Source organism: Apium graveolens, unplaced genomic scaffold, assembly GCF_009905375.1.
Source record: "Apium graveolens cultivar Ventura unplaced genomic scaffold, ASM990537v1 ctg4308, whole genome shotgun sequence".
NCBI lineage: Eukaryota > Viridiplantae > Streptophyta > Magnoliopsida > Apiales > Apiaceae > Apium > Apium graveolens.
Genome location: NW_027418485.1, coordinates 80,155 through 92,621, shown reverse-complemented (window position 1 = coordinate 92,621; position 12,467 = coordinate 80,155). Strand labels below are relative to the sequence as shown.

The window sequence follows — 12,467 nt, the reverse complement described above, 5'->3', positions numbered from 1 at the left end:
TTGGACATACAAACTTTGATGCGTACAAACCGCCCCAAGCTTGATTGTGGCCTGTAAAATCTTTATATAATTATTTAAATTTATTAATGTAACTGTAACAGAGAATTGAAAAGAAGTACGAGATATCCTATATAGTTGCAAAACTTCTTTTCGTCTCTTTACCCATGAGCAAACTAGCAAAGTCTACTAAGTTCAGTTGTGATTTATGGATATAGAAAGAGTACACAAGTTAATACAATGTTCACCAGTTCAAAAATAAGCATTGTTGATATTATAAAACATTGATCACAAATGAAACAGCTTAATTATGCTAATTGGTTTTCATCAGAGTCCGTGGGATATAAACTTTGTAGCACAAATAAATTTGGATAATATAAATCTTCACCCTTAAATGCGCCTCTCCCAACCTAAAATTGAACTGGTAGTTTTCATGTAGTAGTTGTTAATGTTTTCCAGTTGCCTTTGTCCAGAATACAATATATTCAGAGTTGACTTGAGCTTCACTATGCCTTGAAAATCCTCCAAACCTTCGACTTCCTCTTCTCCACACAGGTCCTTCCCATTCACAATCACCATAGGAAACCTCACGTTGTCATTACCCACCAGCTCTTGAAGCTCTGTCAGATACTTTAGCTCTTTTGAACAGTTTCTCTCTTCAAATACAACATTTCCACCCATCAGAATCGTCTTCACCAACCCGTTAGCGCCTAGACCATTGTTATCAGTACTAGTTGTGTAAAGAATCACCTTGTCGTTAGTTGGACCATGTCTCAAATGGATGATGAAGAACTGCCTTGTTAAACTGTACTTGTTGGTGTTGGGAGGCGGCATTCTGGGAATTTGGCAGCCAATTTTTCTTGAAACAATTTTACAGTGTTTTGGATGAATGAGCTTTGTAACCTGAACGTGATAAAATAACCAAAGAGACATATTAATATTGATACTCTGGCACATACTTATACGTTTATTGAATATATCAACATCAGCTGAGAAATAAGAAGCATTCATATGATCAAGAAATAGAAAAGGAAACCTCTGTGCATATATTGCGCATCACAGAATAATGTACGTTAGATACATTGCATATCATAGATAATTTGCATATTATAAAACAACGTACTAGATGTTTCACACTCGTATAGGAAATTAAAAGAAGTAACGGTAAACAAAACACAAAATCATCGAAAAATAAGGTAGGAAAATTTACCCCTCTACGTGGTCACCAAAAATATTACCAGCTTCAACCAGAGCGTCTCTCCATTTTTCCACTTTGTGGTTGTGCTTAACCCTATGCTTTTCAAGCGCCATGCCATAATTTCCGAGCTGGTATCTGATATCTCGAATTTCAACCTCATAAAATATGGGCATTAAAAAATATCTGGAATTCTTCTTGCGTTCAAGAATGAGGACAAGTTCATCAAGCCACCATGTAGAATATGTTATCAATCTTGTACGATAAAGACATTATTATATATATATTGAATATATAACTAATTCACAAGAACATTGCTAATTCTTAAATCACATAAGCATATAAGAATTAACAATTAAATTAAGAGAAGAGTTTGAGAAAACAAACAGAGATTGGATTTAATCTCGAGTCCAGAAAACTGTCTCCTTAAAGCAGTTTCGCCCCGCACCATCCGTGTTTAGCGACCTGCTTCCCAGGATAAAACGAGATACTAGTATAATCGATAGATCGAATATACTCTCAGCGAACTTGAACTGAGCCCGATAACTATCACCGAAATATTGGAAAAATTTAAGACTAAAGAGACCGAGAATGAAAGAGATGACTCTTATTTCCTTGACTTAATAAAACTGGTGCCCTAAGACTCTATTTATAAAGAGAGGCTTGAAAGGACTTTTTTTTCTTTTCGATGTGGTACATGGTATTTATAAGAAAAAATGAGGAATAGGTTTGTGCTACTCTCGATGTGGTACAAAACCACTTTTTCATATTAAATGGTAAAACTTTGGAACATCAGTTCTCATTCACCTTTTACTCATTTTGAGCGTGTTAATATGCATCGGAATCCCGTCGAAGAGGAGAATACGTTCCAATAAATACACACCACTAACACATAATGTGTCTCACTCATATAGAGTCTCAAAATGATTCACAACTTAGTCTAAAATACTAAGTTTGTCCAACAATCCCCCACAAATGAGATTGATGGTCCAGTAGCACGCACCACATAGACAGAAAGACGCGGAGCTTGACTTGGTGATAGTTCTGGCGGTCAGATATAGCATACGATAGGTAGAGAATGCTCCTTGAACCTTCGCTCGAATAAGTATATCGACTTTACTAGTAGACAGTATGACGCGATGTCCTTGAACTGTTCGACCGTTTGTGTAAACGATGACATACTCATCACTGTATCTTTCCTGACTCATTAAGTTCTCATGATTATGTCCATTTTGGTCCTGGAACATCGTCCTGGTTCTGCAAGAGTTTCTAAAGAATTGTGCCTCGCAATTCTCCTTTGAAGCGGCCATACTTCTCTCTTACATAGGTGATCTTTATCTTATAGAGTAACCCGCGTTTACTCAACCGAATATTATGTATTCAAACTTGAAATCCTTGTATTCGTCAAAGATCATTAAAAGCATAAAACTTAACCTCGTACCTTACGGGTCTCACTGTTTCATCATCATAGAAATAGGCAAGGAGTTACCCCCACAGTGATTTGGTCATCATGATTTAGTTGTCCCATTGAACCAAGTTCTTGGGATCTCCAGTCAGCAAGGTTGGGTGTCCACCATGACGCCGTTAAGCAATAGGCAAGGCTCATTCCTCTCGATGATTTGACAACTATCTCTCGGTCTAACTAGATTCCCTTGGCTTAAACAGATTCGCTCAATTTAACCATCTGGTTAGTGGATCCAAACATTATCATTTGACTTTACATAGTCAATCATGATAATTCTCGTTGAGAATAGTTGTTTAATGGTATTATGTCCTCATCATAGATGTGAGACATACCATTTCATACACAATAATGTGATCTCCCAATTTGTATATTGATTACATGATATATGCATATTGAAGACACATTTTCCTTGTCATTTAGGAATATCCTTACAAAGTGGCTACTCAGCCTTTTAACTGCATTTATTTTATGTACCCGACTCGTATTCCATCATGAATCGAGCTAAGTTTAGGATTTCCATGACACGACTGCTAAGTGTGAAATGTATTCTCGAATGACTTTTAAGTTCTTAAAGTCAAATATCTAATTTACATACTATATTCACATAGTGCAATTAGATATCTTTCGTATTGCAGTCCAAGCTCACGAGCACATATCATACACCTTAAATCTCATTGCAATCACTTCCAAGTGACCAATTTCCATTGTACTCGTGCATCTACCCAGTTTACCAACTGTGTAGCCTATGTCTAATTTTGTACAATTTTAAAAAGTACAACAGACTTGCAATCCTTCTTGAGAGATCCTTGTTCATCAACGCTTGGATAAATATAAATTCATTCCAGCTATGACAACTTTAGCTTCGTTGATCTCTTCAAAATTCACATCACCAACATGTGACATGTATCGTCTAAAACTTTTAAAGTCACGAAGATTGTAATCTTCAAATCAAAACTTTTCAATCTCATCAAGATTTTCAGAAATGACCCTCTTGTCATTACTTCTCGTAATGATCAGATCACTCACATGCAATCAATTATGACTTGCATATCATGTCTAAATAACACATGCACACTTGTCAATTCTCTGATTTTGAATCAGTTTGACATCTCATATTGACATATTTCACATTTATGAAATAACTTTACTAGTTATTACTTAAGGCTTCACTTGTTATTGATATTACCAGCTTTTAGCGTCCCAAAAACCAGCAATTTCAGTTTGCATCATTACCGAGTTTAAGCGTCCTTAAACTGGCAATCCTTATTCACATAGCAACCAATTTTGAGCGTCCTCAAAATGGCAACCATGTCATTTATTTGAAGTCATTGCTTATCATAACAATATCAAATTTAATATGCCATTATTTCGTGTCAATGTTGTTTCACTGAACATGATCACCGAAAATACAGATTTTCTACTCTTGCTTTATCTAGAGCAACCCTCGGGTTCACGTAAATAGATATTTCTCCAAATATCTATTTAGAAAGACCATCTCAATGTTCATTGATGCACTTTTAAATTTCACAATACGATAATTTTAGTATCATCTTAATGAACCTTATTCTCAAAACTCGAGAATATTTCATAAATTATATAAGGTCATCACTTTCGACTGTAATATTTTAGTATCAGTCTGACCTTATACTTCCTTCAGACCCAGATATATTTTCCCAACAAGATTCTGTCAAACAGAACCACTCTCTCTATTTCTTAACATCTTTCCCCCACAAAGGACATAGAGAGAACATGCACAATCCATTTTCTAGTACACGTGCTAGAAAATCTTGATTTATTGACTCTCAGTAATAGTCAAATTTTCTCTTGATATATTCACTTATCAAGAAATTATACGAGAAGCGCATTGCTTCTATTAAATTTATGAGTTCACCTTCAAGCAAATTATCAAGACATTCGGGACTAGCAATTATCCAAGTCTTTTGCTCTCTGCAGGTTCATCCTCACATTCATCCAATAACTCGTAAGTTCATTTAGATGACTTTTAATTACAGATCTACTGGGATCTACTAGCTTATCGCATAAGCATTCCTAAACTCTGTAATAGTATTCTTACGAATCTCAAAAATTAGATTCATATATCGGATATTATTAGACTCAACCATTGTCTATGTATCCATCCAAAATATCTCAATTGATTTTGGATCTCATGCTACCAACAGAGGTATTGGTATCAAGTTTCGAGATACCCCCACATTTCAATTATTTTCAAGAATGTTTCATTACATTCCACTATTCATAGAAAATTCAATAATTTTCTATTTTAGATACCCCCACAATTTTAATATTTTACAGAATGTCAGAAAACATTCTAAAACTAATAGGAAATTTAATTATTTCCTTCTGTGGTATTATGTTTAAGGAACGATTAGCCCTTCGTAACTAATATCCTCAAATTCAGTGATAGTCTGAGCTGATCATAATCGTTTTGCATCTCTCTTAGAGCGCAACTCAAGCCTGCATCTACTCCATTTATTTAATGCGAGTAAGGTGCAACGACCTCATGAATATTCACGTTGCAAACTGAATTTGCCCGGTGATTATTCATCATCAAATTTATTCACTACCATCTTAATTATCTGTATTAAGTTGGATTTACCCTTGAGTTTATAGAGCACACATCTCTCTATTTAGCTTCAATATTGACTCGACTATGAGTACGAGTGATAAATGTTTTACTATCAAACCAGACAGTAAACACGTATCGTGTCACTACCTCTCATCTGAGCAGGTTTTACGTCATTCATTAAAACCTATAAGATTTTAATATCATGTTTAAATAACTTCCCGTGGTTCTTATCATTAAAAATTCAATTACCGAATTAATCTAAAATATTTACATGGTTCACACGAACCTACATTTCTGGCTCACCTACTGGTACAACCATAAAAGGCCCAAGGAAGAAAATAAATCTTCAATAACCCCACATTCAGTGATCCTTGATCAACTGATGCGTTAGGGTTAACAACTTTTCGGATTCTCTCCGAAGTTCAGCATAACTACTGATATCAATATCTGTCGTATTAAGTATCATATGGATCACTATAATAGGCTCGTGTGTCACTGCCGCAGCAGACCGACACCAACACGTAAAATTACTATTTAATTGGAGGAAAAATCCAACCAGAAAAATATAATTTATGTGCCGACCCATAACCTGTACTCCAGGCCCATTAGGTTTTTTAATGTGGAGAATCCTGAACCATTGTAAATCTGGTTCACTTCAGCTGCACAACTCGTCACATTATTTAACAACAAATATGTTACTGCATTCTATCCAATATTACAAGTTTGTGATATAACTCCATTATTAAATATTAAACAATAATAATTGATGCCTTATCATCACTCAACAATAATTAAAAAATTAATCACCAAATAATCAAGTTCCATCATGAAGGGTCACATTTATGTAGCCATATCATTTAATTGCATAGCAATATCATGTTATGAACTTGCAAACACGCATGTAAACTATAGCATATACGATTCTTGTATCAGTGTACTAATAATTCCGAAATCAATTCAGAATTAAGAAACTCTAGCTCATATATATTATCAATCACCATGTTAACAAAACATAATAAGCTATCCATTAATAGCGAAACATGGACGAATTATAAATTTGGGTTTAATCTACCAATTTATAATGATCAACCCGAGAGAGATGTCAACCAAATATGTCCACTTGAATATAAGTTGATCATAAATCAATAACCATTAAAGCATCAATAGCCTTATAAGAAACCAATTATCCAACAACTTTGTGCTTACTTTTGCCTCGTACCTGTTATGCTTAAACAAAGCACCACTTAAAATCAAATTTATATTAATTTCAAGCACATGGCAACAAGTGATCAAAGAAATTAACACACTAAATTTAATTTAATTAATGAGGCAAATAATGGCCACTCATTTACCCATAAATAAATCCAATTTAAACAATCAAATTGACTTTTGCGTCTACTCACAAGAAAGTATGAAAATTGAAGAAAATTGCTTTAAGATTGTTATCAATCTTGTACGATAAAGACATTATTATATATATATTGAATATATAACTAATTCACAAGAACATTGCTAATTCTTAAATCACATAAGCATATAAGAATTAACAATTAAATTAAGAGAAGAGTTTGAGAAAACAAACAGAGATTGGATTTAATCTCGAGTCCAGAAAACTGTCTCCTTAAAGCAGTTTCGCCCCGCACCATCATTGTTTAGCGACCTGCTTCCCAGGATAAAACGAGATACTAGTATAATCGATAGATCGAATATACTCTCAGCGAACTTGAACTGAGCTCGAGAACTATCACCGGAATATTGGAAAAATTTAAGACTAGAGAGACCGAGAATGAAAGAGACGACTCTTATTTTCTCGACTTAATAAAACTGGTGCCCTAAGACTCTATTTATAAAGAGAGGCTTGAAAGGACTTGTTTTTCTTTTCGATGTGGTACATGGTATTTATAAGAAAAACTGAGGAATAGGTTTGTGTTACTCTCGATGTGGTACAAAACCATTTTTTCATATTAAAAGGTAAAACTTTGGAACATCAGTTATCATTCACCTTTTACTCATTTTGAGCGTGTTAATATGCATCGGAATCCCCTCGAAGAGGAGAATACGTTCCAATAAATACACATCACTAACACATAATGTGTCTCACTCATATAGAGTCTCAAAATGATTCACAACTTAGTCTAAAATACTAAGTTTGTCCAACAGAATACGCATAATTCTGGGAGAATACAACTATGGCGCTCATAGAATTTCGGATCCCCTCTCTAATTGTCAAATCTACTTCATCTCCAATATTTATGTCATTTTTGTCCATGAAAGCTACAAATCCTCGGGCTTTCAAAGCCTCGTACAAGAAGCATGTAAAGTTGTTGCGAGTTTCCCCTTTGAAGCTTAAGAAGACATGACAAAATGAGTCTTCTTTAGCCATGGAGAATTAGCTTTTCTGAATCAGATAGTTAGACTGGAGAAAAAAATTAAGTAGTCAAAATGCAGATGGAATACTTCAAGTTCAAAACAAGTGCTTTATTACAAAAGATGTTCTGATATATATACCAATAATTGGTTAAAAATATGTCAACAAACCTAAAGAATGGAGTGAATTGGTCAAAGAAATTATTAATACATGATAAAAATAAATACAAGGCTAGGTTGGAATGTTGGATGTAGCTTCCACGAAGTCAATCAACCATGGCAAGTCAAGTATTCTAGGGCTCTGCACACAAGGTTATACAAATGCACGTTCTCGGCTTATATATCTTAATGGTATGATCAATAATAAAAAAATTCTAAGTAAGGTTGATAAGAATTCTTACAAAATATCATTGATGTTGTTTAAGTCGGTCAAACAGTGACAGGAAAGCCAACTTCCCTCAGAAATAAATCTCATTAAAATTTGGAACAAGCTTAGAGAGGATAATTTTACATAGAACATTTAAAATTGAATTGTCAGCCTTTAAAGAAAACCAAGAATTTTAAATCATAGATAATAAGTTGTTATACAGTATTCGAGCTTGCTCAAGTAGCACTGCATCTGCAGCATCAGAAAACAAGCTGCTAGAAAGGAACTTGGCTGATCTCTTTGGCTCCTTTGCTTTTTATCTTGTTTAGATGTCTCTAGTCCCAAACACTCCATCAATATTCCAACAACTTTACATAATATTAGGGAATAGCAGAAGGAGTGAATATTTACAATGGGGGCATCATGTACTTAAGTGACTATATTACGTGTCGAAATTCAACTTTTTTTATCATTTTCATTGAAATTTCAATTTTTTTAATATTGAAGTGCTAAAATTAGTATTTCATCTATTTAATCTCCAATTTATGATCATATAATTATAAATTAAATTAAATATGACTCAAATTATGAAAGATTTGCTAACATTACGGGGGCACTTAACATTTTTCTGGTGGGGACATTTTATAAAATATACATATTTATACCTTAAAATTTTAATAAAAAATGGCTAATTTTTTATTCTTTTATGTGAGAGCACGTGTTCCCGTTGTCCAGTACAATATGCGACCTCTTGTCCCAACCTAAAATTGAACTAGTAGTTCTCATATAATCATTTATACTCTCTAGTTGCCTTTGTCCAGCATACAATATATTCAGAGTTGACTTGAGCTTCACTATGTCTTGAAAATCCTCTAAACCTTCAACTTCTTCTTCTCCGCACAAGTCCTTCCCATTCACAATCACCATGGGAAGCCTCATCTTGTCATTACCCACCAGCTCTTGCAGCTCTGTCAGATACTTTGGCTCTTTTGAACAGTTTCTCTCTTCATATACAACATTTCCACTCATCAGAATAGTCTTTACCAGCCCATTCAAATACAACATTTCCACTCATCAGAATAGTCTTTACCAGCCCATTTGCGCCTAGGCCATTTTTAACACTAGTTGTGTAAAGAATCACCTCGTCATTAAATGACCCCTGTCGAGAGAAGGACGATGAAGAAGTGCTTGGTAAACCTGAACTTTTTGACATTGGATGACAGTGTTTTGGATAAAAGTGCTCTGTAACCTGGAAGTGAAATCCTGATATGTTGAGAAGTGTGTATATGATTTGTAAATGAAGAAGAAACAGGGAATTAAAACTTGAAGTAAATATTATGTATAATAGAACATATTAGACATTTAGATCACTTATATAAAAAAGCTATTAATATAGAACACAGTATTATTTAACATTAAACATAATAGCATTGCGAAAGAAGTAAGAAAAGTTACCTCTTTACATGGTCTCCCAAAATACTACCAGCTTCTACCAAAGCTTCTCTCCACTTGTCTATCTTGTGGCTATACTTCGCCCTATGCTTTTCGAGGGCCGGACCATAATTCCCGAGCTGGTGTTTTATATCTCGGATTTCAACCTCGTAGAAGATTGGTATGATAAATTGTCTGGAGTTTTTCTTGCGCTCAAGGATGAGAACCAGTTCATCGAGGTACCATGTACAATAAGCATAATTTTGGGAGAAAATAACTATGACACTCATAGAGATTCTGAAAATAATTATCTGGAGGTTTTTTTTGCGCCCTAGTACACATGGCTACGTTAAATTGCTTATGTGGTAGTATAATCTAGATATGTGAAACCAAGAAGCAAGCTTGTTTTCAGTTTTGTGATTGTGAAATGTTTGTATAATTGGAATATTATAAAAAGGAGTAGAGCATTACAATAATTAGAATGTTTTAGAAACAGAGAGAACAAGTAGTTATACAGCATCCCAAGTAGCGAAATCAAACTACTGCAGTTGACAAGCTGCAACAAGGCAAACTCTATCTCCAGGTGTAGTCCAGCAACTTGAGCTGAACTCCTGGGAGGAAAATACCCCAACTCCACTGCTTTTCATCTTGTTTACCAGTCGTCCAACATTCCATTAACAACTACCAACTGAATCTTTACCTAAAAAATATACAAAGCTTACAGTAATCACAAGATCTTCATTACAAACTGCAATTGGTCTAAGGATCAGTTTCACATTAGAATCGACAATTTCATGCTTCAATGTTCAAATAGAGAAAGTATAAATTACAGTTACAGGTGTATTCTCATTCCCATTCACCAACTTAATTATGGGCTCGCTACTATTTTAGCCTTCCTAATAAAACAATAATCATTCTGTACTAGAAATATACATTTCTAAGTTTTAACACTTTATGTGTTTAATCAACGCAATTTAAAAGCTTTCAGTCCTATTATATTGTTTGCCTCTTTTTTCTTTTTTATTTACTCTCTGATTGATTAGTATACGTCAGCCATTTGCTAGGTTGATGGACTACTAAAAGGAACTTCACTGATTGGGCCTAAACAAGCAATCATCTTTTTATTAAACACCTCTGGGCTTCTAAGCGGGTTATATTATGACCCAATTCATTGTAGCGCACTGTAAATTATTTTCATTGCGTGATCAGTTCCTCTGATTGAAATTACAAAAGAAGTTATTATTATTAATCAGTTACTTTCTTTACCAATCAATAACCAAATAATTGCACAAAATTCTCAAAGGATTTAAATGCACAATCAATCCATCATTCACTCTTACTAAATCAAAGTTTGCAAAATGTTATATAATTCATGACGGATATATATTCTGGCGGAGTAATAACATTTTTAGTTAATACTGTCTTTTTTTAATTTTCAAAATCTTTTGCAAATCTCCATTTGACATAATGTATTCCAAATAACTTATATTTTTATGTTTTTCTACGTGTTCTAAAAGCTCTATTGAACATTTTTCCAGATTTTTTTCAAATGTGTTTTTAATATTTATCATTTTCGCAAGTTAATATAAATTTTAAATATTATCTAAATTCAGAAAATCTGATATAAAATTAAAAATTGGGCCTGGGCCTAGTAACTCTCAAATAAATACAAGATATGTGTATATATTATCCAGTTCTATATTTTCAATGTAAAATGAGGCCTGAAATTTTAGTTCCCGCCAAAAAATGTTCCCTGGGTTGTCCAGTTCTTGATCAATATCTCGCCGGCGGCGTGCCATGTGGGTCCATCACCGAACTTTCCGGCGAAAGTGGGTCCGGAAAGACCCAAATAGCCCTCCAACTCCTCCTCTCTGCTCAGCTTCCACTTTCACTCGGTGGCCTTGCATCATCCTCTTTGTATCTCCATTCTGAACCCCCTTATCCTTTTCGTCGTTTTGAGCAATTATCGAAAGCCTTTTACTTATCGTACCCTCAACTATTTGATTCTGTTCAATGTGTGCGTAATAATGTTCTTGTTCAGGAATTAGATTCTGCAGATCACCTGTTTGATGTTGTGTTTAAGCTAGATTCTGCATTGGCGAAGGAGTCTCGTAAAACGATGCCGATTAAGGTACTTGTCATTGATTCAATAGCGGCGTTGTTTAGGTCTGAATTTGATAATAACCCATTTGATCTTAAGAGGAGGGCAAATTTGTTTTTCAAGATTTCGTCCACTTTGAAATTTGTGGCGAAGAAATATGGGGTTGCTGTTTTGGTGACGAATCAGGTGGTCGATGTCATGCGATCGGGGGATTTGAATGGATTGAGGATTGGGAATTATGACAGTTTGTATAGTTCGGGACGGAGGGTTTGTCCTGCTTTGGGGATATCGTGGGCTAATTGTGTTAACTCAAGGTTGTTTTTGTCTATGAATGAGGAAGTAGTTGGTAATGTCGCGGGTGAGGGTGATGATAATACATTGTGTAGAAGAACAAAGAGGGAAATGCATGTTGTTTTTGCACCACATTTGCCTAGTTCATCTTGTGAGTATGTTATATATAGGGAAGGTGTTTTTGGTGTGCGTGGACAGATAGAAATCTCAGTTTTCGGTACAAGTTTAAATTCAGATGCTAGTAAAAATCCCACTTTTTTGTTGTGTGATAAAGAGTACAGTTGTGGAAATGTGTGAAGCTTATTGCATATTCATTTTCGATACCGGAGTAAATTATGTATATTTTTGTTACGATTGCTCATGGTTCTGCAGTGGAACTCTTCTGGTATTATTCCAATTTAATACTTGTTGCTTTAGAAATGTAAATCTTCCATTTCCCTTCTTTTTTTCCTTAACTATCTTTTGTAGGAGTATTGCTTTTCTTTTTCCAATCAAAAGTCAAAACTCGTGGAGTAATGTCAAAGATAATAAAGTTAAGATAGCTCGTGGAGATTGTATACGGTGAACTAATACCAATATATTATCAGATTGCATTGAAATTTTGGAACATATAGCACTTGTTTTAGTGTCAAATCAGGAATCAAAATGATATTACCAATATGTAAT

The 12,467-nt window shown here is 34.4% G+C and overlaps 1 protein-coding gene across 1 annotated transcript; it reads left to right on the top strand.

Moving 5' to 3' along the window:
- Positions 1-11,123: 11,123 nt before the first annotated feature.
- On the top strand, positions 11,124-12,157 carry LOC141701722 (DNA repair protein XRCC3 homolog). The gene has a single exon (XM_074505353.1). The coding sequence runs from the start codon at positions 11,124-11,126 to the stop codon at positions 12,096-12,098; it is 975 nt and encodes a 324-aa protein (XP_074361454.1). The 3' UTR covers positions 12,099-12,157.
- The last annotated feature ends 310 nt before the right edge of the window (positions 12,158-12,467 follow it).

What these genes read in the sequence shown, in the direction of transcription:
- LOC141701722 (XM_074505353.1), top strand. Translation starts at nt 11,124, where the DNA reads ATGAGGCCTGAAATTTTAGTTCCCGCCAAAAAATGTTCCCTGGGTTGT.